At 38.4% G+C, this 24,853-nt stretch overlaps 1 protein-coding gene and 1 non-coding gene across 5 annotated transcripts; both read left to right on the forward strand.

Moving 5' to 3' along the window:
- The first annotated feature begins 14,289 nt into the window (after positions 1 to 14,289).
- On the forward strand, positions 14,290 to 21,226 carry LOC108608474 (sodium-dependent nutrient amino acid transporter 1). Of its 4 annotated transcripts, none has more exons than XM_017999863.2 (7): positions 14,290 to 14,760; positions 17,670 to 17,758; positions 17,819 to 18,161; positions 18,396 to 18,648; positions 19,782 to 20,523; positions 20,583 to 20,859; positions 20,910 to 21,226. In XM_017999863.2, exons 1-7 carry the CDS (start codon positions 14,745 to 14,747, stop codon positions 21,152 to 21,154), a joined length of 1,965 nt encoding a protein of 654 aa, XP_017855352.2. In that variant the 5' UTR covers positions 14,290 to 14,744; the 3' UTR covers positions 21,155 to 21,226. The 4 variants fall into 4 exon arrangements, with proteins under 4 accessions (XP_017855352.2, XP_017855351.2, XP_017855353.1 ...); XM_017999862.2 differs by lacking the exon at positions 18,396 to 18,648 and adding an exon at positions 19,380 to 19,641; XM_017999864.2 differs by lacking the exon at positions 18,396 to 18,648 and adding an exon at positions 19,380 to 19,641 and having other exon boundaries at positions 17,837 to 18,161.
- Positions 21,227 to 21,511: 285 nt separating this feature from the next.
- LOC117135072 lies at positions 21,512 to 21,618 on the forward strand. Its single transcript, XR_004458978.1, has one exon. It is a non-coding gene; the product is annotated as a U6 spliceosomal RNA (small nuclear RNA).
- Positions 21,619 to 24,853: the final 3,235 nt, after the last annotated feature.

The following is a 24,853-nucleotide window of genomic DNA, read 5'->3' on the forward strand; positions in this document are numbered from 1 at the left end:
ATAACTTGGCTTTACATGCTGTTAAGTAACTCAACTTTAACATTATTTGCGCTTGGAATCCCTTAAGAGAATACTTAAGTATTAACTGAATCGGTTTTATTTTATAATTTTTAATATTTTGTAATATAATATTGTTTCAGATCAATCCTTAGTTTGCAATTAAGCAAAAATTGTGTGCCAATCCTATTAAGAAAAGCTTATTAATCGTATCTTATGCTACGTTAGGGAAACAGTTTAACTACCGGATGTAAAAGCAGCACGTTTTCGATACTAAGCTAACCACAGGAATAACATAGGTATGCCCTCGTATCTGACCCAGTGCAATTTGGTGCTTTGCATACTAATTATTAATCCAAAGGCTTTGCTGATATTCGAGATATATTCAGTTATTTCCGCCGTTTACTGTGGGTATTGGGGCCTTGTCATAGGCGAGAACTATTCGAAAATGGAAAGCTGACTAAATTATTTTGAAGAATCTTCTCAACTCAGCTACTCTTGAGTATTGCATGTAATGAAATATATTCTTGTCCTTTCTCAGCAAACTTCTCGCCACAGGCTTTGACATCCACTCACTTCTTCCCAGAATACCTATTCCCAAGAATACCTAAAATTAAGTATGTCCTGCCAGATCAGACTTTATCCAATATTCTTAAATACTAGACAATTCTAAACTTTTTTATATGGCCACAATTGGATCTCTGAGTGTTGGGTACTTATAATAGCTTTGCTAACTTATAATCTAAAATAAACGTGCTTAATATGAAACTTAATAAATTGTTTACATTTTTAGGAATATCTTGAACCTTCCATTATCCCCTGATTATTTTAGCTTTATGTTTAGCATTTCAACATGTCTGGCAGTTTATTTATTTTTGTTATTTTTCCAATTAGCTTTATGGGCATTTTGGAGGATTGTCAACAACATTTGACAGTTGTTGTGTTATTTTCCAGCATTTGAATAGCGCTGATTCACTTTGGAATGACCATTTTGACGTCTGCTTAGCTTTGACGTCAGCGGCGGGAATCTCTATTTTAGTTTGCAAATGCTTAGATACTTTTTACTGTCTGCCTTTCATGACGTTTTTTATTGTGCAAGAGGCAGTAAAAATTGGGAATGGTTGATGTGAAATTCAAGCCCATGCTTTTGATGTCGCATTTATACATTTTGGCATTTGAATAATGCATAAGATTATTTTAAGAATCTGCCCTACATCCTTCAAAGTCGGAGTTCCAAGAAAATTTCATTTAATCCAGCTCTAAAAATGTTTGCCTGATTAAAGCAAAATTAATAAAAAAAATGTTATACGAAAGTAAAACTGAATCAGGATCAGTTTTGTGCTTTGTATTCTTTAAGTTTCTCTTGCCTCTGTTACATTTGGAATAACCATGCGCGTTGATTTTTAGTTTGCTTGCTAGGTAAAGTGTATATCAAAGTCGGTTGCAGCCTGTTTATTTGCTTGCTTTAAATGACAGAAAGGTCGTCATTTAAGCAAGACATGGAATTCAATTTGCATAGCCAGCCCATTCATAGCCAGAGCTACATTAACAATTTGAAGCAGCAACTTTAACGTCTGCAAAGCTCTAATGTGCTCCATGCTGATTTTCTTGGATGCAGACTTTGTTGTTGTTGTCGCTGTTGTTGTTGCTTTCGGCTGCTGCTTGTTTGAAAACTAATTAAAAGTTTAAATGTTTGTAATTAGCGTCGGAATAAATGTCTGCCTGCCACATTATAAAATTAGTCAATTTTATGCCAAACTTTAGCTGCAGTCAAATATAAAATTGACTCAAGCTAGACCCGAGTAGTGTGCAATGCAAGCTTAAATTGAATGTGGAGCTGTGTCAAAATAGAATTTCTTTCTTCCTCGGCATGCCAAGATTCGAATTATTTTTCATGCTGTCAAACAATGTTTGGGTTCGACGCTGGTCTTTCAATCTTTTGCGCAAGCATTCAATCAACAATAAAAACGCACACGCTTAATTAATTTAACCCGAAAAGTCAATCACGCGAAATGCTGACGAATGACAACAAACGAGGCCCAGGGCTGCGTGGGTGTGCGTTCGTCCTGTACAAGGATACAGCCCCCCCCCCCTCGACCATTGAGCGTAAATTATGGCACAATGACAACATCGATAACAAGTTGTTTTTGATTTCGTTTGTTGCATTAAAATAAAAAAGAAACGAAGTAAAAAAAGTTAAATTGACAAGGAGAAAGGCCACAATCAAAGCTATTATTGTTGCTGCTGCGGCGCATAAAAAATGGCAACAATACACAGCAAGACAAAACGAGGAACATAATAGAAGCATAAACAAAAAAATGCAAAGAATTGGTAGAGTCGACGCATTCGTTGTTGGGCTTTGTTAATGTCGCACTAAAAGTTCATTGAAATGTAAAAAACAAAATGTTTAACATTGACATGACCGAAAATCGAGCAAAAGCTTTGTTAATGAAATGCGTGACTTGCAGTTGACCTGGCACAAAAAATGTCACAAACGTTAAATGTAAATAATATTTATTTAAAATACAACATAATGTGCATTATAAATAACTAATTGAGTTCCAAATAAAACTGTTGACATTAATGGACAAGAACAAATTCCATTCCATAGCAGCAAAGCTGGATTTATTTTTATTTTATTTATTTACGAGCGAGCTGTCAACGGCTTGACTGAGCCCTATTTCAATCTAAGAAATTCTCTATGGGGCACACCCAAAATAGTTTGGCTGGCAATTTCAATTGTCAGCTGATTAAGGTAAAAGTTGCTTGAAGCTTCAAAGTATTCAAAGTGTAATTTGGTACTAATTGTCGCACTGTGCGCTAATTTCAGTCGAAAATTTGTGCTGCTTTGTTCTACCAGCTGGCAAATCGATAATGATAATGATGACTTTATTGATAGCAGTAAGTATGCTGCCACAGTCATGTTGCAGACGCGAGTTGCTGCTGTTGCAGTTGCAGCTGCAGTTGCATTCATAGGCTTCTGGTTCTCAATGCGACTCGCATTGTGCTTTATCGCATCGAATTTGGCTCGTGCCTGGAGCTTTTAGCACATAATTACATTGAGTGTTGTGGCATGGGGTGGGGAGGCCTTTTACTCCTCAGTGGGCATGCCACATCAGCGAGTAAACAACGCAGCCAGCCAGCCAACTAGCAACCAACCAACCAACCAACTACTGACTGCTAAACCTTAATTAAGCGATGCTGAGAGCGCGTTTATCTGATTCTGATGCATTCATTTTGGCCTGTGCTGGCATATTGAATATTTGCTAACACTGCCCAGCAACTGCCGCCTGTCTGCCTCCCCGCTTTGCCACACACACAAACACACAAGCAAACACACGCACACACACACACAGGCGTTGCAAGCTATTTAGGCAAACTGCCAAAATGATTGTCGACTAATGAGTTTATGTTTGCGGCAAACAATTTGCCAACATTCGCTATGCACAGCAGCTAAATTTAACCTAATTTGCAAAACATATAAATATATTTAAGAATAATTTTATTCAATTTAAGCAGCTTTGTTAATTTACAGTCATCAACATAAATCGTTAGTAGTCAAAATTTAATTTTTCTATCAATTTATTTGCATTGCAGTCGGTCTCTCTCTCTCTCTCTCTCTTTCTCTCTCTCGCTCTCTCGATGGGAGGTCCATCGTCTTTGCTGGCTCAGCAGGAAGGCCACAAAACTGCGGGCGGGTTAAGTGTCTCTGTGTTGACCGGAAAAACGCGGGAAATTAAGGATAATGTAATTTATTGATGCATTGTAAAAGTTAAGCTCGCCGCTGATGCTGCTGCTGCTGTCTCGTATAAATTACAATTTGACAGCCTTGCAGCGACACAGCTAGACAGAGATGGCGATAAAATGAACGGTATGGAGCTGCTTGGTGGCGGGGGGGAAACTTTTGCAAAGTCATGCGGGCAGACACAATGTTCATAATACTTTGTACCCACAATTTTTCGCACAATTAGCAACTTTGTTGTTGTCGCCAGACTCAATTTGCATAATTTTTATACACGCACAACAAAAATGGAATTAAACAATTTCATCAACTTATTTTGTGCCTTTGCACGTTTCACACACGAGACCCCTAAAAATATCATATGAGATTATGTAAATAGCCGAAAAGTTGAAAGTCAAACATCAACAAAGGCACTTGGGAGAAATTGATTGGAAAAAGGCAGCAAAGTGTTGCTAGTTTTTTCTAGTTAGTCGCATATAAGCTAGAAAATTATTTTATGCATGTAATTGAAATGTTCATGTGTTTGTTTATAAAATGAAAGTTGCTTTTACGCACAAATTGCTGGCAGAACGTGCAGATTCCTTTTATTTTTATGCCAGGCTATGTAGCCAATTAGGTTTGACAATAAAAACAGCACACACTACTATTGTTTTGCTGACCTCTCTCTCTCTCTCACTCAGTCTGTCTCTCTTGGCTGAGAATTTGTGCTTAAAGCACGCAAAGACCTTTTTATTGTGCAAGACAATTTTTGTACGTCTGGCCAAACAATCAACACTTGCCAGCACAACAAAAGTGCAAACGCTCACACTCAGTAAGAAAGAGAAAGAGAGAGACACACACACAAATATGTGGCTATGGCCAACATATTGTCCAACAGCCTTTGGCTTTAATTTCGAAACATTCAAGGCGTTAGCTTTTATTTTGTCTATTTATAACCTGACTCACCAAAAACTCCTCCAAGTGTAAGTGTAAGAGTGCGCATTCCAAGCATGTGGCAACTGCAAAATAGATGCTCAGCTTGGCAATGTTGGCTCTGCAGCTGCATCTTAGCACATCCCACACTCAGACACGCATCGCATATGCTATTGGCTGCTTGCTTAGCTTGGCTGACTTGGGTTCACATGCTGGCACATAACTAACCAGTCCCAGTCCCAGTCCCAGTCCACAGTTGTCGTTCCCACTGAAACGGTTGTTTGTTAGCACCAGAGAGAAGGGCTATCTAGCTTACTATGAGGTATGGCACACACACACACACATATGTACATATATACTTATATATAGATAGTCAGCTTTGGCTGGCTTAGCAGCGAGATTTATGTGGAAATTCCTAAAAGAAATCCAAGTCAATTACTTGCTTAATTATTTCCTTTGAAATTTATTGATTTTTTGCCAAAGGAATTCTCCAGCAACGCTTTGCAGCTATTTGTTTTGTCTTGAGCTCAACTCTTGACTGCAATGTGAACCGAAATGAGTTGAGGCAACAACTACAACAAGCGACTAAATGATATAACAACAAATGAAAGGCATTTGATGTTTGACTACAGTTTAAAGCTGTAACTCGAAATCCTATAACAAGGCACACGTTACTTAGTACTTTGCCAGGCTTAAAGTTATCAAACATATTTGGTAAGCTCTCAAACAAAATTTATTTGCTCATATAATTTATTAAATTATTAAACATGCTGCAGTTCTTAAACAACATTGTTTTACATTTTTACAAAAGGCACGTGTTGGCAAAAAAAAAACACGAAATAAAAGAGTTTTACTTATAAGCGCCTGTCCAACGGTGCGTATGAATAATATGTAAATATATTGACATACGCTTCAATGAGTTTTAGTTGTTGAAAACTGTTTTTTTTTTTATGTGCTTGGCCGCTGTTGTTATTTTTATAAATTATTATACGGAAATTACTCTCACGGATTTTTCAAGTAGTTGGAGCGCAGTCGAGGGCGCACTTAAAGCACTTGAAACGCCATTTTTGCGGAAAAATCGAAATGTGTGTGGCGTAAAAACTGTGTAAGCCGCCGCGGACACATGTTAAGCGCAAACAATCGCTCACACACAATGAAGAGACTGTCGCTCATTGCCGACCGCTGTGGCAATGGCAAAAATGCCGTCAAAATGGCTAGGAGTGAATATATGAAAAAAGAGCTGCAATGAAATTTTTTAGTATTGATTATATAAGTATTAAGGAAATGTTAATTTGTTAATACTCTGTGTCGAAATGTTAAGTTAGATTGCTATCCGGACAGCTTAGAGAAACTAATTTTTATGAATTTATTATTTACTTGATTCATTAGAATTTCTGCTTTGCATTTTATTAGAAGATTGCTTTTGGATTAGCCTTGCTTCAATATATGTACTCGCACTTGAATTCCGCCAATTGTTTACTGTCAAATACACACAGCCTCATGCTAAAGTTTTTCACGAGCATTGCGTTGTTGCTTTTGTTGGCACGGGCTGTTCCGTTGAAATTTTTAGCAGCGCTTTGCCAACGGCACCATCAACGGCATTGGCCACAGCGAAAATCTCTTTATTGGATTATCCTGCAAAATTTACGCGGCATTAAAAGCGGCAACAGCAGCCCTGTGGCCGTCCAAAAAGGGGTTAAGTTGAGCGCAAGCAAGAAAATAAAATCCCAAAAAGAGAAACAAAGTATAAAAACCCAAAGCAAAAAAAGCAACATTTATTTACATTTTAAAGGTCGACGCTTCCATTAGCCCAAAATCCATTAGCATGCCGCATATTTTCGGTGCATTGCCTACTCATAGGGACTAGTTAAAGCTTTAATTAATTCTTGACAAACGACTCAATGCAACGCAAGGTACATTAACAATCTAGTTAGACCACAAACAAAAAACAAAAAAGTTAGTTGTATTAATTATGCATCTGAAACGAAGAACAAAACAAAAAAAAAACGTGAAACTTCAACTTATTAAAATATATGTTTAGAAAAGAAAGTCAAAGGCAGTGCAAAATATGGCAAGGATGGGGATTTCTTGTAACAATCTACTATTGTACGTACTCTTGTGAGATACTAAGACTAATATGAAAGGCGAGCAACCTCTTAGTGGTAAACCCTATCAGAAAAAAATTTTATGAAGTACATGATTTGCCTCTATAAACTTAAATCTCAATAGCTACTTATAGAGTAACCCTGATGCTGAGCGGCGTATGCTTAAAAGAGCAGTGAAATTTATTACGCCAGAGTGGAAAAAATTGCAAGATATTATTTCCCAACACACCATAATAACTTAGCTCTCACCAATCGACAAAAAACCCTGAATTGATGCAATTGTAGCCAAGAAACCGTGTGATTATGGGACGTAGCACATGGACTGTTGTATACGAAAAACCTTATATATTAACATAATGCAAACACGGCGATCTGTGATGAAATACAGAGAGTTTTCTTGACCTCGAGCTCTATGGCTGCACACCAAATTGGAACTATGTAATATACGAGACCTTTTCAATGGCGCACAGCGTCCGTTAAATTGAAAAACTTAGAAAAGTAATAGTAGTCGGTACAATGAAATAATTATAGTGCATGTAAATAATTTTCTAGTCATTATTTATTTCATTAAAACGAGTTATAGTCCTTGTTGTCTGTACTAATTATACACTTATAAGGGCTAATGAATTTCTCATTTCTGTATACAATACTAGTGCATTTAAATTCAAACAGCATCATTTGTTGGCTTATTGAACAAAAAGCATTTTAATAATAGCCTTTAGTTTTGCGCAGCGGTTCAAGTCAGTGATCTGCAACCATGTATTGATTTTTTTTTTTTTTTATTTTAGTTTTTAGAAAATATATTTAGTTAATATGTAAAATTAATTTTATAAGTTTCAACTTAGTCTAAAGCTTACAGCCACAATGGCTTTGGAGCTACGTTTTTTTTATAAATATTTGGAATAAAATTCAAACAAATTTTCTCAAAATATTTGTCAAACATATTAAGAAAAAATAATTGTTTGGAACAAAAATAGAGCTGATTAGATTAGATCTGATCAAATAAATGTTAGAAAAGTAGTGTTGAATATTTAGTAAATTAATTCACAATAGTCTAGTGGCAAAGTCTATTATTAAGTCTTATTTTCATAGACTTTCGCTAATGTCGCTCTAGAGGACAACTAATACAATGAAATAGGCGACTCAAGTTGAATGCAAGTTGTGCTCATTGATTCTGAATAATTTGGACACATCGTCAGATGATAAACAGGAGTTTGTAAATAAACTTTAAATGAATAAAAGCTAAGCTTTATAGAAAACTTTAATTGAGTGAATTTTAAGTTTAATTTAAAGTGATGCTTATGGAAAAAATATATTAAATATATTGGTCCTTGTGAGAAAGACCTTGAAAATTAGTTATGACAATCACATCAAATCAATTTCTGATTTATCTAGTATGCGCTATAGAAAGCGAAGCAAATGAGAGACTTGCTGGCTATGAGATTTCTTTTTACAACTGCGAAATATAAAAATGCAAATGCATGTTTTGCATATTTAAAGCGCTCCTCACACGCAACGCAATATGCAGTACACACATTCATATAACTAGTGGTTTATAAAATACAAAACATAGCATACCATACATTCGAAATCAAGCTCATATGTGCTGGCGGTATATGGAAAATAAAGTCTTATTGTTACAAGCAGCAGCAGCAGCAGCAGCAAGAGCACAATAGTCCGCCAAGAACCATTCAATATCCCTCAGTTCTCAGCCCTCAGCCAAGAGCCGAAAATAAAAAACCACACGCATGACAAAATACCAAGTGCCAAAAGGGAAAATATTTCGAGTTGAGTTTTCTATTTTAGCAATTTTACATTATACACTAACTGAGGCATTGAGCACTTTATGATGAAGCATAAGCAAGTTCAAGAAAAAAAAACTTGTAATGAACATTAGAATTTATTAGTCTCCTCGAACTATTTGCGGTTAGCTTAAAATTATTTAATCAATCACCAAGTACATTTAATATTCGATGTGTTGTTGTCTTGTGGCTTATTTTTTGTACTATTTTGTGGGTTTTGCATTTTACTCTTTTGGCCAGCAATGACTTTTTACAATTTTCATATGAAATGAACCATTAAATTGAATTGGCATTAAAATTATGTGCATGCGTGTAGCGGCTGCAAACTCCTTTTGCTTTTGGCACTTTGCATACGCCCCGTAGTCGACATCGACTTCGACAAAACCCATTCAAGTTATTTGCATTTTTATTACAACAACAACAACAACAACCGCAGCAACAACAGCAGCAGTAGCAATAGCAGCACTAGAGTAACTTGTAAGCTTTGCCCACACGCTAAATGCAGAGAAGAAAATAAAAAATGAAATAGAAAAATTCAAATAAATGTTTGTTAAGTATTTTTGAATTGAGTTTTATGCGCAAATACACACGTGTGCAGACGTATGTGTGTGGTGTGTGTTGCCTAAAGATAGCCGTGCCATACAATGTCCAATGCATAGACAAGCATTTCAGCTGCTACGCCATAAAACAACAACAACCAAAAGCATAGAACGCATAGCCAATGACAGTAACAGCTGAGGAGTTAAAGAAAAACATCAAAAACTGCGTCTCTCAAGTATTAAATTATACTTTTCATTAACTTCAAACCCAGTCGGGCCATGGACTTCATACAAACTTACGCAAAGGGACTTTAAGGCATTTCATGCTCGCCTCGATTTAGAGTTCGAGTTCATTTGGCGACTTGCAAACTTGTGAGCTGCACGCAGCGCAACAATAACAACAATGGCTGCTGTTGCATGTCGCTTTGAGGCTAACGAGAGCCATAACAACTAGCACTACATTAGCGGGGCCAAGAGCATCCGAAGTCTGTTGAGTGCGCTTAGTGCGAGAGAGGGAATTAGATGTTGCATGGAAGGCATCGTTGTCATGGTCACGTGCTGCTGCTTCCGGTAAATGCTGCAGTTGCTCGCACGAATGGACAAAATGGCGGCCATGTTATTCATGCTGCAGCCACAGCGCGCGCAACAATTGTCAAACAAGCCAGAAAAATTGCGGCTACTGTTGCCCAGACTTTGCTCAAACGCCGCGAGCACTGCGGTTATCCGCCAGAGTCCAACACATAACGAAAGATGTTCGGGGCAAAGCAAAATAAAACTTTGTTTTATAAAATCTGCAAGCGTTTAAAGCTGAAATATATAACAAATTATTAGCTGATATATACTCCAAATCACTCATACGCCTCGTCAGTCGCCTGACTGCTGCAGACGGCGTCGCCGCCGTGAAAAGTTTTCTTTACCTTTGACGTTTGTGCGTTTGCGTTTGACTTTGGCCAAAGTTGTTGCCACTTTTAGGCAACACCATTTTTAATTGTTCTCGGCACGTTGAGATTAAACGCTGCCTGCGCACAGGACGAGGATCAACTTACATGGCTACAAGACGAAACAGCGTTAGCTTTGATGGGCGTCTAATTAGTGTCAGCTCAACAAATTTGTTTGCTAATTGCAAATTAAAATTTTGTTTCCCCGTCGCATTTGCTTTTATTATGTAAATGCTAATTAGCTTCATTTAAATAAAAAGGGATAATTGATGAACTCAGATTAGTGCAGCCATAAATGCCAGCCAATACACTCTCCTGCTTAAGCTCTCAATCTGAACGACAAGCTGCAGCAATTTTATGGCAGCTGCAATGCAATATGCATAAAAATCTGTGCGACACCCAAATCGCAGTCGCTGTCGCGGTCGCTGTCGCAGTCGCAGTCAGCATTGAGCGTCATTAGAGACACGCGATGCAGCTAATGGTCGCGCTGGCGAAAACAAAATGCGCAATAGTGCTGTCACTTTAGCCTTTTACGGATAGATTTAACCGCCGCTTTAATGTGGCTTCAGCTGCAAAAACTTCATCTGTCGTATGTCCAGAAGTTTAGAATGCTTTTTTGACTGCGTTATGCTTTTTATGAATTTTTAACAAGGTGGTAAATAAATATGTTTATAGGCCTCTTTATTTCGGCTACTTGTGAGTATTAGCGCCCGATGGAAATTAATTATCAATAGAAAAATTAAGATTATAAAATTCATAAAAAACAAAAATCCATAAAAAAACAAATTCTTATTGTATGATTTTCAGAGATTACGTTGTTATTTATTAATGTGTAGCATATCCATTGTAGACAATGATTAATTATAAGTAACTTTATAATAAATGCTAAGTTATCATTATTTATGAACAATAAAGCAAAAGCTGAAAATGACTTTTATTGCTTTTATTTTCTTCATATAAAATAAAACTCAAAAGTTAATCGCGGCTTCTGTGTCTGTCCAGTTCTTCATTTTATTTTAGCCCTTTTTTATTCTTATAATTATTCCTAAGCGAGTCTGCGGCAACACTGGTGCTGGATAAAGAGGAATCTGTTGTGTGGTAGAAGGCAACTGGGAATAAAGTACAGCTAGCTAAATATTTACGCTGAGTCAGCTTTGCTGGTTAATTGCAGCTTAAGTAGCAGCTTATGAAATTCTGCAAAGGTTAAGACAAAAACAACTGATTATGCTATATAATAGTTGGCATGGCATACTTCAACTAAAGTCCGTTGTACGGCAACGCTTCAATTCAATTCAACTGGCAAATAGCAAGACAAGTAACTTAATTGAGCAATATTTGCTTGGGATATTCATTAGGCAAATGGCAAATGCGCATTTTATAGCCCAATGTCGTATTCAATTAGCGCAATTCTTGGCTATTGAGAGGCCAGATGACAGCTACCATATAATTTGAGTAAAACTTTGTTTTATGACTTTGTGGCAATTGTGTTTGAGCCGCAAAATAAACATTTACGTAATACTCACAGTTTGTCTCTGGCATGTTATGCAAAAGTTGTAAACTCCAGCTCCAACTAGAGTGCGCTCTCTCTCGCTCTCTCTCTCTCTCTCGCTCTTTCTCTGCTCGGCACTACGCTCTGCTGAAAAACTTGAAGCAGCAAAATCCTGCTTTATGCCTCGGTCCAAAAAGTTGCCGCAGTAATAAAGGAGATTACCTACACATAACATGTGAGTGGCCGTCGTGGAGAGCGGCCCAAAAAACCAAAATAATTTTTGCTGGCTATATGTGAATATTCACTTATTTTCCTTCTTCTTCTTCTGCTTCTCTGTTGGTTAGCATACCACAAAAGCCAATGGAGTCGCCTTTGAGGCAAATCTGCAGTTGCAGCTGCCTGCAACGCAGAAGACTAAATTGTGACAAGGAGGCAAACGAAGTGCACAAGGCTCGCCTGGCAAATGCATTTAAATGTGTTGAGCAATTTAAGTGCATGTTTCCAAAAATAATCCCAGACAGTAACCGAAAACTGTGATATAGTCTAGGAGTAGATAATAGCAGTAGCAAGCGTTACACTTTAAGTTTTGAATATATATTCCATTTAATATTTAAAATTCAATGCGAATGGGTTGAGCTTAAATAAAAGCCAACGCCGCTCTGCTTCGTCTTAGCCATTAAATTAGTGAACAAAATGGCTGCTGCTTGCAAAAAGTCTTGTGTCTTAGTTTTTTAATTGCAATTAAAAAGTTGTGAGAGCCGCAAAACTCCCAGCCAAACACACTCACACAGTCACACTCACAGTCACAGGCTCGCCCAGCGTCTGTCACTGTCCCCAAGGTCCAGTGGCAGTCATAATGACAATGCCAAGCAAACAGAGCCAAGTTACAGTTTAGAGTTTAGAAAGACGCCCAGCGATGTAAGTCAATCCCCCCGTCATGTGAAGAAAGCAACCGCAAAATGGCCATGCAACCAATTGCTGGAGCGAGGCGAGCAGTCTTGCAAAATTGCTCACTGTATCCATCCGAGAGGCTAAAACTGGCTTTTAGTGCTGGCCAGGCTGCAGACTTAATGATTTTTGGCTTAAAGTTTACCAGTTAGCCGTATTTTTGCAAGTAGTTAAAATTTTATGAGGTAAACGCCATACTCCGAGGCTTTTGTTTTGCTCAGCGCGCTCTTGCTTCACTTTATCTTATAAGGAAAATCAACGTCGCTTCGAGAACAGCGCTAGACAACACACCACAAACACACACACACACACACACACACAGTAAAATCTAAATAATACGAAAAACCCTACAACGAAAACTTGATAAAAACTTTTATCATAACAATTTGTGTTGTTCTGCGGCTAGAAACAATGAGCCCACAGTGCATTGTACATATAAATGTCTGTATATATGTATATATATATATATATATATGTATATGTGTGTGTGTGTGTTTGTGCGCTGGTCATAATGAGAAAAGTGTAAGTGCAACATGCCAGTGGCCAAGTCGTTGCAGGGATACACACAGTGCTATTAAAGTTTTGGGTTGGCAGCAATCTTACAATTTAAAAATTTTTTGCCATTTAAGGAGACCATGCGTTATTTTTTTCAATCCTATTAATAATAAATAAATGTAGTCTTTTGTGTTAAATATTCAAAAGTGGCTTTAATTTTCTTTTAGTTTTTAGCTTTAAGTTTCTTACATACATTTTTTACAAAAATGTCAAAGTGCATGATTTCCTTTAAAGTTAAAAAAATATCGAGAAAAATTAAACAGCTTGTTGTTAGAATTCGAGCTAGACACTAAATATTAACTATAAGTCTAAATGTAGATAATGCATATATAAAGGCATTTTAAGTGCATATTTTTCGATATTGAATTGTTGCTATTCAATTGCTTGCTTGTATATTTGGGTGTGTTTATGCCTACAAACAAAGCAAAACGACTAAGCAATGTTCAAAATAAATGGCTTAAGCAAACTATTGTAGAATTAAATGGTCAAAATTATGTTTGCCCATTTCTAAGAATAAAATACACATTTTGCACACAACAATTGCAAATTTGCCGCTTGGAGGCAATCTAGAATGCAAAAGTCAAGGGGAATCATTTGACTAACTCGCAAATTGATTAAATTGAAAAGGCGAACGTCTCGCGGAATATGCTACTTTTATTATTGAATATAATTAATAAAAAGTTCTATGAAACAAGACTATTTTTACATTGGCTTGTGCAAGAGGAGTGAAGGTGTGGTCACCTAAAAATATATAAGAATTTTGCAAAAATCTTATCAATATATGTTTCAAATATGATGTAATATTTTTGGAATTAATCATTATAAAAAATAAATAATATAATATAAATATAATTAATTGAAAATATTGCAAAGATTATTATTTTTAGATTTTTTACCCACCGTGCAGTGGCGCTTTGAAAGACACAGTAGCCCTCAAACTGTAATGTCGCAGATCGCTTAGCAGTGACACGAACCACAAAATTGTAGGCAAAGCTTTCACCTACATTTGATCGCCGCGCCGTTGAGCCAACAACAAGCTGAATTTAGTACTGGCGCTATCGCCAGCTGCACAGTGGAACAGAGCAAAAGCTTTATTGACTTGTAAAATTTTAACATTTAAGTATTTACACAGCTGCACAAAATGGATAATATTTAAAATTATATTTAGTCAAAACAAACACAGTTGATAAGTTAGCTGCGCTTTGCTCCACTGTGCGACGCTGAAGTCAAGTTCGGCATAAAACCCTCAGAGCCATGCCTTGGCTAAGTTAGTTGGCTGCTGGCTCTTTGCCAAAACGATCGTCAGTTGCTCTCAAAAGCCATTAGCTAAAATAACGGGTTTCGTTTGTCGAATTTTATTTGTTTTTGAGCGCAAAGTGTTAAGCGGAAGTGTCGATCTGTGTGCAATACTGCTGGATGAAAATTAACATAACAAAAAGAGTGCATTTAAATATTTAACACAACTGAAAATAATTTGCAGTACCATAATTGTTAAGTGAGCAACAAAAAAAGCCTTGAAAGCGCATGCTTAAAGTTAAAGTTGAAGTTTTGTTTTGTTTTACCTGAACATATTGGCCGGTTCAAAGTGGTTACAACTGGCTGCCAGTTCCAACAACAACAATAACATCAGCTGGAAATCAGCATATTGTTAATTGTCGTCCAGCAAGTACGCCGAGTTAAAGAAACTCAAAGCCAACCTGCGGAAACTTTAGCAGCAATGAAAACAACTACAGGTAATGCCCCAGTATATTCTCCAAGTGTCGCAGATGCAGGCGGCAGCTTACAGATCTACTGCATTAACAGTTGCGCATGCGCATGACTCGTTTGGTCGCTGAACAATTAGAGAGGAGAAGGGTGGAGTAGTTTCAAGCCCAGGGACAGCAGCTTTATTGCTCGCCAAGTTTACAAAGCTAAAGCTAAAAGCCCAACGTTATTCGTAAGCACGCAGTTAGAGTTGAACTTGTGTATTACTAAGATAACTACAAATGATTTAATGTGCGGTTTCAAGCAGCTAATTATTTTCAATACTCATTTTGTCAACTGCCATAACTCATGCGAATGGTTAGATTTCAAAGAAACGTAACGTACTTTGCTTAGTTACTGCACCATATCATGATAAAAGGTTAAGATCAACGATAAGATAACAATTATGTTGCTACTCATTGGGCTATCGGATCGATCAAAGCGCTAAAAATAGATTCATTTTCACTCGAATTAGAGCAATAGGCCTGAAACATAATCGCCAGCTAATATCAAAGATTAGGCAGCGTACTCACATGATAATAAAATCATAATTTAGAGTAAAAATTACTGTGCAATTTTTGAATTTGAAAATCACGTAGTGACATTTTTATGGCACATACTTCATTAATTTTTATTACGCTTAGTTAGGCATTATTTTTTTAATTGGAAAGCAAATTGTATACAGTCATTTAATGGACTCCAACTGTATTCAAAGCTCTTCAACAACAATTATTTGCAGAGCATTTTGCTTGCACTATGTGCCACGATGACGTATACGCAATGTACACAAGTAGTTCTCATTATTATTTTACGTTTGGCGTCTTTTCTGCTTTGGCGACGCGCGTAACAAGCGCGATAGGAAACACGTTTTTGCATACTAATGCGTTGATCAGATGTTATGCCACCACCTATAGCGTCTTTCAAACGGGTTTTCAAATCAAAACATAGAAAACTCTTCATGCTTGGCCGAAATTTAAAAACAAACGCCAAGATCAGCAAAGACTTGATCGGTTGACAAGCAAAATATTTGTTTAATGATTACCTTATTCTTTAGTTTTATTTAGTTTTTGCGCTTCATTCTACAACAATTTAACTTCAAGCAGTCAAGTCTGCCTCTCACATCCGCCCCCTCCCCCTCTCCACGTACATTTAATTTTGTATACATCTGCCCGACTGAGTCATCAAACTGAAGTTGGCACAACTTTGGTTTTTCTTCATTGTTCATTGTACAAAGTAAATAAAGAAAAAAAAAAAAAATAAATTATTGTTGAAGACAAATTAGAAACCAGTTTTTTTTTTTTAAAACACCTTTGCATTTCTTTGTTTTTGCGCTCTGCTTGCTGTGCGTTTGGTAAAAGGTTAAAGCGATTGAAGTTGGTTCTTTGTTTTGCTTTTCCAATTAAAAAAATATTATTTTTAGACTGTCGAGTTTGCGTGCAGTAAATTTATTTAAATTATCATTATTACATGTGCTCTTAAGTATAAAAATGTGAGCAACTGTGACCGTAGCTGAGAGCTTTGTACTTGAAAATAACATAATGTTTGTTGACCATATTATCTTTGGATCTTTATAGCTTGACTTTATAGCACCAATTGAGCAATATAAAATATTCTTATCAGCATAACCTTTAAAGAGCTGCCCCAAATTTCAGCTTTCAGATATTATGCGAGAAATTAAGAGAAATTGTTGCTCAATTAAGAGTTAAATATGTCAATAAAAAGTTCTAGCTGATTTTTTAGCAATAAAGCAAAGCAACATGAGCTGGACTAGAGGAACTGGCTCTGGAGCAACTCAAGAGCTTGAGAACAGCTGTCTAAAGTAATATTACAAATTGAATTTCATTAAGTTGTCTTTTAGAAACTGTCATGCTTTTATTAATTGCATTTTTCTTCACACTTCAGGTGTAAATTGTCTAAATTTATCTGCGAATACACAGAGTTTATCATTGAATCAATAATGAGAGTCATTAGGGATTGCTATCGCTATGAAAGTATAAAGTGTGCAATCGTCACTGTTTGCGTGCCGCAAATACTGCTCACCATAATATTAGCTAGACATTTAATATACAGTAGCGTATGGAAAAATTCGGACACTCAATTAAAAAAACAATTTGGAAAATATTTTTTTATACATATTATTATACTGTGATTACGATAATAGTTAAGTCCAAAAATATGTTTAATTTAGTAATTTAATACTTTCCTTGTTAATTTATAAAAAATCGCGACTGTTCTACTTATTGCAATCTTCGCTTTTTAATTCTTTTCTGTACACCTATGACTTTTATATTGGAAAGGTGTCGATAATTTAAATCAAATAAATCATTCCAGCAATTGTTATATGGCTTAATAAATTGTTTAAAATTGTAGGTGTGCGTACTCTTTTGGCCTGTACTGTTGCTCTCATAAATTGTTTGCAATTTCATAGCTAGCTGTGCATCGTGACTTTTTATGAAGCTCATAATCTGATTTTAATTGTTTAAGTGAAGTGCATTTGTATTGGCAGTGATTTGTTTTGGTTTTTGGGATATCAGCCGCCTTTGTGATTGGACATTAGCTCAATAAAATCGAAAAATTAGCTTTGTCTGCAATTTAGAGCTATGATTCATGATTAGACTAAACATTTATTAATTTGAAAATGTGTCTAACAGCAAAGTCATTATTTGTGTAAGACAAAAGTTGTAAATCTGGTAACAATAGATTGTTTTCCAGAGCTATCTTCTCTGGCTTATTTAGCTAAAGAGTGTGACGACATAATTAAGTCTTATCTGCGACTCTTTTAGGCGTTAATGCCTGGTTTAGCTGATTGTCAGTTTTACATGGGAGTAGCCACATGAGCAACAGACAGCGTTAATTGCCCGGCTACAGCTTATGAAAGTAATATCTGAACATTTTACAGATCGAGCGGGAAACATGAAATCAACGCAACAAAACGCAGCCTTCGTGGGCGACGATGGGCAAAGCAACGCTAGCACATTGCCAATGTCGGTAAGTGGCCTCTCAAATCCATGTGCGAAATCTATGACCTCGACTAATCGTTGCGCACAGTCGCTACCATCACAACAGCAGCCGGACTCGGATGTGAGCCAGGAGTTGGGAAAGGTGAACGGGGCGGCAACGGATGCGGGTGCGGGTGCGGGTCGCGAGGAGCGCGACACCTGGGGCAAGGGTGTGGAGTTTCTAATGTCCTGCATTGCGATGTCCGTCGGCCTGGGCAATGTGTGGCGTTTCCCCTTCACAGCTCTGGACAATGGCGGGGGCGCATTCCTCATACCATACCTCATAGTGCTCTTCCTAATTGGCAAGCCCATTTACTATCTGGAAATGGTAATTGGCCAGTTTTCCAGCCGCGGTTCCGTAAAGGTATTCGATTTGTGCCCAGCTATGAAAGGTAAGCACCAGCACGGCTAATACGCCATACGGACACAGTGACCGTTTGGTCACTTGATGCACTTGCACAAATTATTGTAGTAGTTTGCATAGAATCACAAAAATCTTGCGAATGCTTAAAATATATTTCGACATTGAATAAGTACAAAATTGGCAGACACTCATGAAATTTTAATGTTACCATTTATACATCGCTTGCATCTACTCATCACAATTGCATCATCAATCGCTCCAGGCGTCGGCATTGGACAGGTGATATCTATTTCATTTGTTACGACCTACTACGTTGCCATCATGGGCATAACGCTTTATTACTTTTACGACTCGTTTCGCACGCCGTTGCCCTGGTCCGAGTGTCAGCCGGCTTGGGGCGCACACTGTGTGGCATCCAGTCTGGGCAACACCAGCATCAGCATGAGCATGAGCTCCCCTCTGAGCAGCCTGGACCCGCAACAGCAGCCAGTCGCATCCGCCGAGTTGTACTTTCTGTAAGTGGCTTTGTTCCGTTGTTGTATTCCATACCATACTATAGTTATGTTACTATGGTGCTATGTACTTTTTGCTGGGGAATGGGCTTTGGTGTCGTGGTGAGGGGCGATTCTGTTGCATGCATTGTTGGTAATCTTATTGCAGCACAGAGCGCACACAGTTTGCCAGATATCAAGTTTATGGCCGTTGAACGGATCGCTTTATTGGCATGCGACGCTAATTGATTGAGCAGGCGGCAGGCGAGGCAACTAACGATGACTACGCGCCACTTAGGGCGCCTAAATTGACATCAATTGGCCGCAAAGGTTGGCCTGCTGCAATAAGTAGAGCCGATTGCAACAGCCAAACCTAGGCGAAGGCCAGTTCAATCAGAGACGGACCGGACCGGACCGTCCAGCACTGAGGCTGATGGCATTAGAGCTGTTGTGCATCCATCAGCTTAACTACTCGTTAATTTAATCAAATTGTTATTCCAATTTCAATTTTTATTGGAAGTTCTAGTGAAAGCATTTTGTTTGTTTCTCATAATATCATTATCATGCTTTAACCCATTTTAAGCTTATGCTAATTTTGAGAATATTTATAATTATATGCACACCCAGCACACCGAATTAACATAATTTACTAAAACTCATCAATGCGTGATTAACTCTTTCTTTCTAAAAAACAAACAAAAACAAAACCCAAACGCGAACGCGAATGCGAACGCGAACATTTGGCATTATCAAAGGTGTTGGCGTCGGCCAGGGATTCCAGGTGTTCATGCTAGCCACATACTACGCTTCACTGGTGGCCATCTTTTGTCGATATTTCGTTGACTCGTTCCACAGTCCGTTGCCCTGGGCAACGTGCCGTGCCGAGTGGGGAGAGAACTGCATCGACTCATCACCAACAGCATCAGCATCCACTGCAAATAATTGGATGGGCGCACTAAATCCAACTCAAACTAACGACTCAGATCGACTTATATCCAGCTCGGAATTATACTATGTGTAAGTGCTTAATACCCTAGGGAAGAGCTTTGGGTGGCAGCAGCAGCGTTAGTAACGACTTTAAGTTCATGCATTTGGGTGTTGGCTACTCGACTAGTTAAGTTAGTATTTAACTTATGCTAGGTTTCCAATATTCACAGCAAGGAGGTGCTGCGCGAAAAGGAGCAGATTGCTGATGGCATTGGCTTGCCCAACTGGGAGTTGGTCGTGGGTCTCTTTGTGGCCTGGGCCAGCATCTTCCTCATCATTCGTCGCGGCGTCAAGAGTTCCGGCAAGGCCTCCTACTTCCTGGCGCTCTTCCCCTACGTCATCATGGGCGTGCTCCTGGTGCGCGCAGTCACGCTGCCAGGCTCGCTGAACGGCATTTACTACTTCATCAAGCCCAACTGGGGCAAGATCCTGGATCCCAAGGTGTGGTATGCCGCCGTCACTCAATGCTTCTATTCGCTGTCTGTCTGCTTTGGCAACATCATTATGTACGCCTCGTTCAACAAGTTCGGACACAATGTGCATCGAGATGCGACAATTGTAACCGCCTTGGATACGGCCACCTCACTGCTGGCAGGCTTTACAATCTTTGGCATTCTGGGACACTTGGCTCATGAGATTGGCACCGATGACATTGGCAAGGTGGTCAAGGGCGGCGCTGGCTTGGCCTTCATCTCGTATCCGGATGCCATAGCCAAGTTTAAGCAGCTGCCGCAAATCTTCTCCGTATTGTTCTTCCTCATGCTCTTTGTGCTGGGCATTGGCTCCAACATAGCCATGACCTCCTGCACTGTGACCGCCATACGTGATCGTTTTCCCAACTTCAAGCAGTGGCAGTGTTCGCTACTCATTGCCGTGCTGAGCTTTTCCATTGGCCTCATCTATATTACACCGGTAAGAGCTAAGCCCAAAGTTATTGCAAGTACTTCGGCTAATTTATTTATTGCCTATAGGGTGGTCAGTATATGCTCACGTTGGTGGACTTCTTTGGCGCCTCAATGATAGCCTTGGTCTTGGGCATTGCCGAGCTTTACACCATTGGCTGGATCTATGGCACCGATCGTCTCTGCAAGGACATTGAGTTCATGTTGGGCCGCAAGGTCGGACTTTACTGGCGTCTATGCTGGGGCGTCTTTACTCCGCTCATCATGACCATTATTCTGATCTATTTCTATGCCACATATGAGCCGATTACCTACAACGATCAACTGTTTCCCACCTGGGCTTATGGTACGTATTGCAGACTTAATCTCATCCTTATAACCTTTTTATTTTCTTAGGCATTGGATGGGCTATTACGGCTTTTGGCATTATGCAACTGCCGCTTTGGATGTTTGTGGCCATTGTGCGTGATCCTGGCGTTACGTTATCGGAGAAAATACGCGGAGCCTTCCGTCCCAAGAAGAACTGGGGTCCCAGCGATCCTCTGCTGCGTGAACAGTACAACAAACAAATTGAGCATGAGCTGATGCCCAAGCGTGGCAAAGGCTTTTGGTCTAGCATTAAGCAGAATATTTTTGGTTAATTTATAGATCTGAATTTATTGTAAATAATTTTGTTTTTTAAAGTAGATTTTTCCACCATATATTTCGATTTAAGAGTGACGAATTTAATATATAAAATGTACAAAATATAAATAAATGATTTTGATAATGCAGTCCAATGAATTTGACAAAATTATAGATCAGAATAATTTGTCAATTATTAATATGCATTTATAATTATATATCACTAAATATTTTTACTATTCGTTAATCTTTACTAATTAATTTATGAAAATTGTGAAAGTAAATTTTAGACGCAGCAACCAAATGCTAAGAATTCTCAACTTGCCATTTCTCAGTACCTCAATATAAATAACTGCTCTGAGCATCAACTCTTCGTTCTTGCTTCGGCAGAACATATACTAAAATTGGAACGATACAGAGAAGATTAGCATGGCCCCTGCGCAAGGATGACACGCAAAATCGTGAAGCGTTCCACATTTTTTTGCTGGTCTAACTTTTTCTTTATTTTCATGCTTACAGCTAAAAATTCCATTGGATAATGCTCAGATAACTACATTAGCTGGAGAGATATCACGGTACGATTTGGAGCCTGACCATAAGCTTAAAATAGGTCACACGGAATTTCAAACTCAGCCCAATCAACTGAACAATTAACACTAAACACATTAAAAAGTGCATTGAAATTGCATTAAAATTTATTCGTAGCCGTACCTTTTAATCTCAAACCTCTGTGTGAATTAGTTTTCGAAATTTATAGTATATTCATCAAAAGTAAAGAAAAATAAAAGTTGTACTAATTTTAATTTTTAAATAGTCTTGGCAGATGATGAACATTTAAGTAATGGTTGCTGTTTATTGATAAATTTTATTTTTCTTTTTAGCGTGAATAAAAAGTAAGTAAATACTGCTGAGAATAAATTACATCTTAGCTATGAACATTTGTTGCCACTTGGTCATTTATTTACACTCGAGCTACATTTATCCTTAGAGTAGCTCTTATTGTTATCGCTATCCGTTAGTTAGTTAGATATATTATAAATAGCAATATATTATAAATATTATTCTGAAGTTTCTAAATTTCATTTTATTATGCTTACAAAAGAAGACTTTCAATTTGTAAACTTCTAATTCACACTAATCACTAAAATTGTTAGACTTCAATACCTTGTAGACTGAAATTTCGAAATCAATTTCAAGCGCCTAAAAGGAAACTTCAAAGACTCTGTAATAGGAACACCTTGTAGGACATTAATTTCGCATGACTTTTGGCACTGCTGGTGCTGGTGGCACCACAAATTGACCAACATTGAGTACTTGGAATTTGGCAAATCCGCAGCAGGAAATCAAGAGAAATGTTGTGTACTTTGTCTCCGTTACCGCTACAGTTAACGTCACCGCTACCGTTACTCAAACAAAGACGGACAACAAGCCGTAATAGACGCGCTCGTCCTGGCATCTTAGAGATAATTGCTTAGATAAGGCCGGACCCGTATAGTAATGGCGTCCGCGTTTGCTTTTTTCCCTTCTCTTCATTTCTTTTGGTTTTTTGTTTTATAAATGTCTCCAAATATTTACATGTCGCGGCATTGTAAAGTGACCCCAACATTTTTTGCCATCTCTTGCTTATTTTTTATTTCATTTGTTGGTCTTGGTGCTTCTACTGCTGCTGTTGTTGTTGTTGTTGTTGTTGTTGTTGCCTGTTGCTGTCTTCGTGTTGGCCCGCATTTGACCTGCGGCTTGACTTTTTCCGACTGTCCGGCGGTCCGGTGGTCCGGCTGTCCGGCTGTCCGTTGGCCGCAAAAACGGCGCTCCACAGGCTGGAAGCGTAGCACGGATGTTGGCCGCGTTGCTGGAAACCGCATAAAAGTCATTGTCACAGCAAATGGATTAATTTTCGCGGCACATTGTCATATTCGCCCTGCTTTTCATGTTCACCCCTATTGCCATCTCATTTTTATAAAGAAATTAAAAGGCATGGCCTGTGGTTGCGACGGCGGTGGTGGTGCTGGTGGTGATGGCATGCCCTATAGTTAGTTTGGTGGAGGCGTGGCTTGGTGTTAACCGCAGCAATAATTACGTTTTGGGTGGTTTTGGAAGCTGTACGGAAGTGTATAATGTTGCTAAGTAGTTGCGGTTATTTCTTTTGTACTCGCTCTTGTTGTTGTTGTTGTTGCTCTCACTGTTGTGCGACATTTTGTTGTTGTTGTTGTTGGTAATTATCATGAAAAGCAACAGGAGGTTTATTTCATATAATAAATGCTTTATAATTAAGTTTTGTGGCTACAAAAGTAAACAAAGGACAATGTCGCAAAGATGTCCTTTTTATTATAAATTCTGTTTTGTTTTGTTGTTGTTTTGTTGCATGCCAGATAAAGCATATGAAAAGTAGAAAATACAAATGAAATGCAGAGACTTTGGATATTTTTATGTATTTACACAGCTTTGGGCAAACTGAGTTATATTTCAATTTGCAGCTTACTTTTGATTCAAAGCTTTTCACATCACTTAGTTAATGCAATTAGCTAAGCCATTTGGTCACAGCACAGGCTTTTCAATTTCAGCATAGAAGCTCCTCATACACACACAGGTTTGTTTGTTTGTTTCATTCGGCTAACAAGTTGCCAATCAGTGGAAGCACCGAAAAGCGTTGAGCTAACTGCCTGTACACACACACACTCACAGGCAAACACACAGATACAAATACAAACGTAGTAGGTTTACGTATGTGCGCTGGCAGCCCAGATCCAAATAAAATTCTATTTAACTAAAAGCTAAAAAGCGCGCAGGCATAGAGAATTCGCAATTCTCTGTCTCTATTCAACTCATTCTTTAGCTTTTGTAGCAGCAACGTACGCATTTGTCTTGCAGCAGCAACGCGACCAAGAAATAAAAAAAGGAGACACCATTTCGCTAGGGATGGCAAAGTGGACTAAATATCGTTGGAGGTTTCCACCTTTCGTATTCAATTTAAGCTTGAGCTGATCACGCTGTCGTCAACAGTGTCCAAAAGCGAGAGCAACAAAAGAAAGAGTGAGAGCGAGAAAGTGAGGATTGGCGCTAAAAGCAAAACCAGCATGGAATTGAAGAGGAGTTGGGGGCCTGGCAAGAAAAGTAGAGCGCTCATGCGAGCAGCCGCAAATGTATGCGAATGCTGTTTGGGTGGGCGGCTGGCTGGCTAGACTCTTTGCTTTCACGTATGTTTTTGGCTCTAAAATACACTAACTGTGTGCCATGGCACTCTGGCACATCTTTTTACTCGGCAATGTGAGCATTTTCTATGTAATTTAGCTGAATGAAGTGTAGGGTGGCGGACAAGAAGCGCGAAAAAAACGCTGCCGAATGCCTGGTGCTTAGAAGGTGGCTGACAGGTGGCGCCACTGTACATGTGTGTGTGTGTGTGTGTGTGTGTGTGTGCCTGTGTGTGTGTCCATTTGCCGCGTAGTGTTTGTTTTGTGGCTGCCAGATGGCGCTAACACACACACACACACAAACACTTGCATGCATGTATGCTTAGGTGTGTGCGTGAGCCGCTTGAAAGTGTGTGCGAAAAAAATAAAGTAATTGAATTTTCATAGTGCCAGGCACGATGCAAGATTTTTCACAGATTGTTATTGTTGTTGTTGTTGTTGTCAGTTGCAAATGCAAATTGCATTAGAAAGTTTTTAATAAATGCTTGCAGCTAAAAGCCAAAAGTAATAAATTACTTATAATTTGCC

The sequence above is a fragment of the Drosophila busckii genome, chromosome 2L (assembly GCF_011750605.1).
Source record: "Drosophila busckii strain San Diego stock center, stock number 13000-0081.31 chromosome 2L, ASM1175060v1, whole genome shotgun sequence".
Lineage (NCBI taxonomy): Eukaryota > Metazoa > Arthropoda > Insecta > Diptera > Drosophilidae > Drosophila > Drosophila busckii.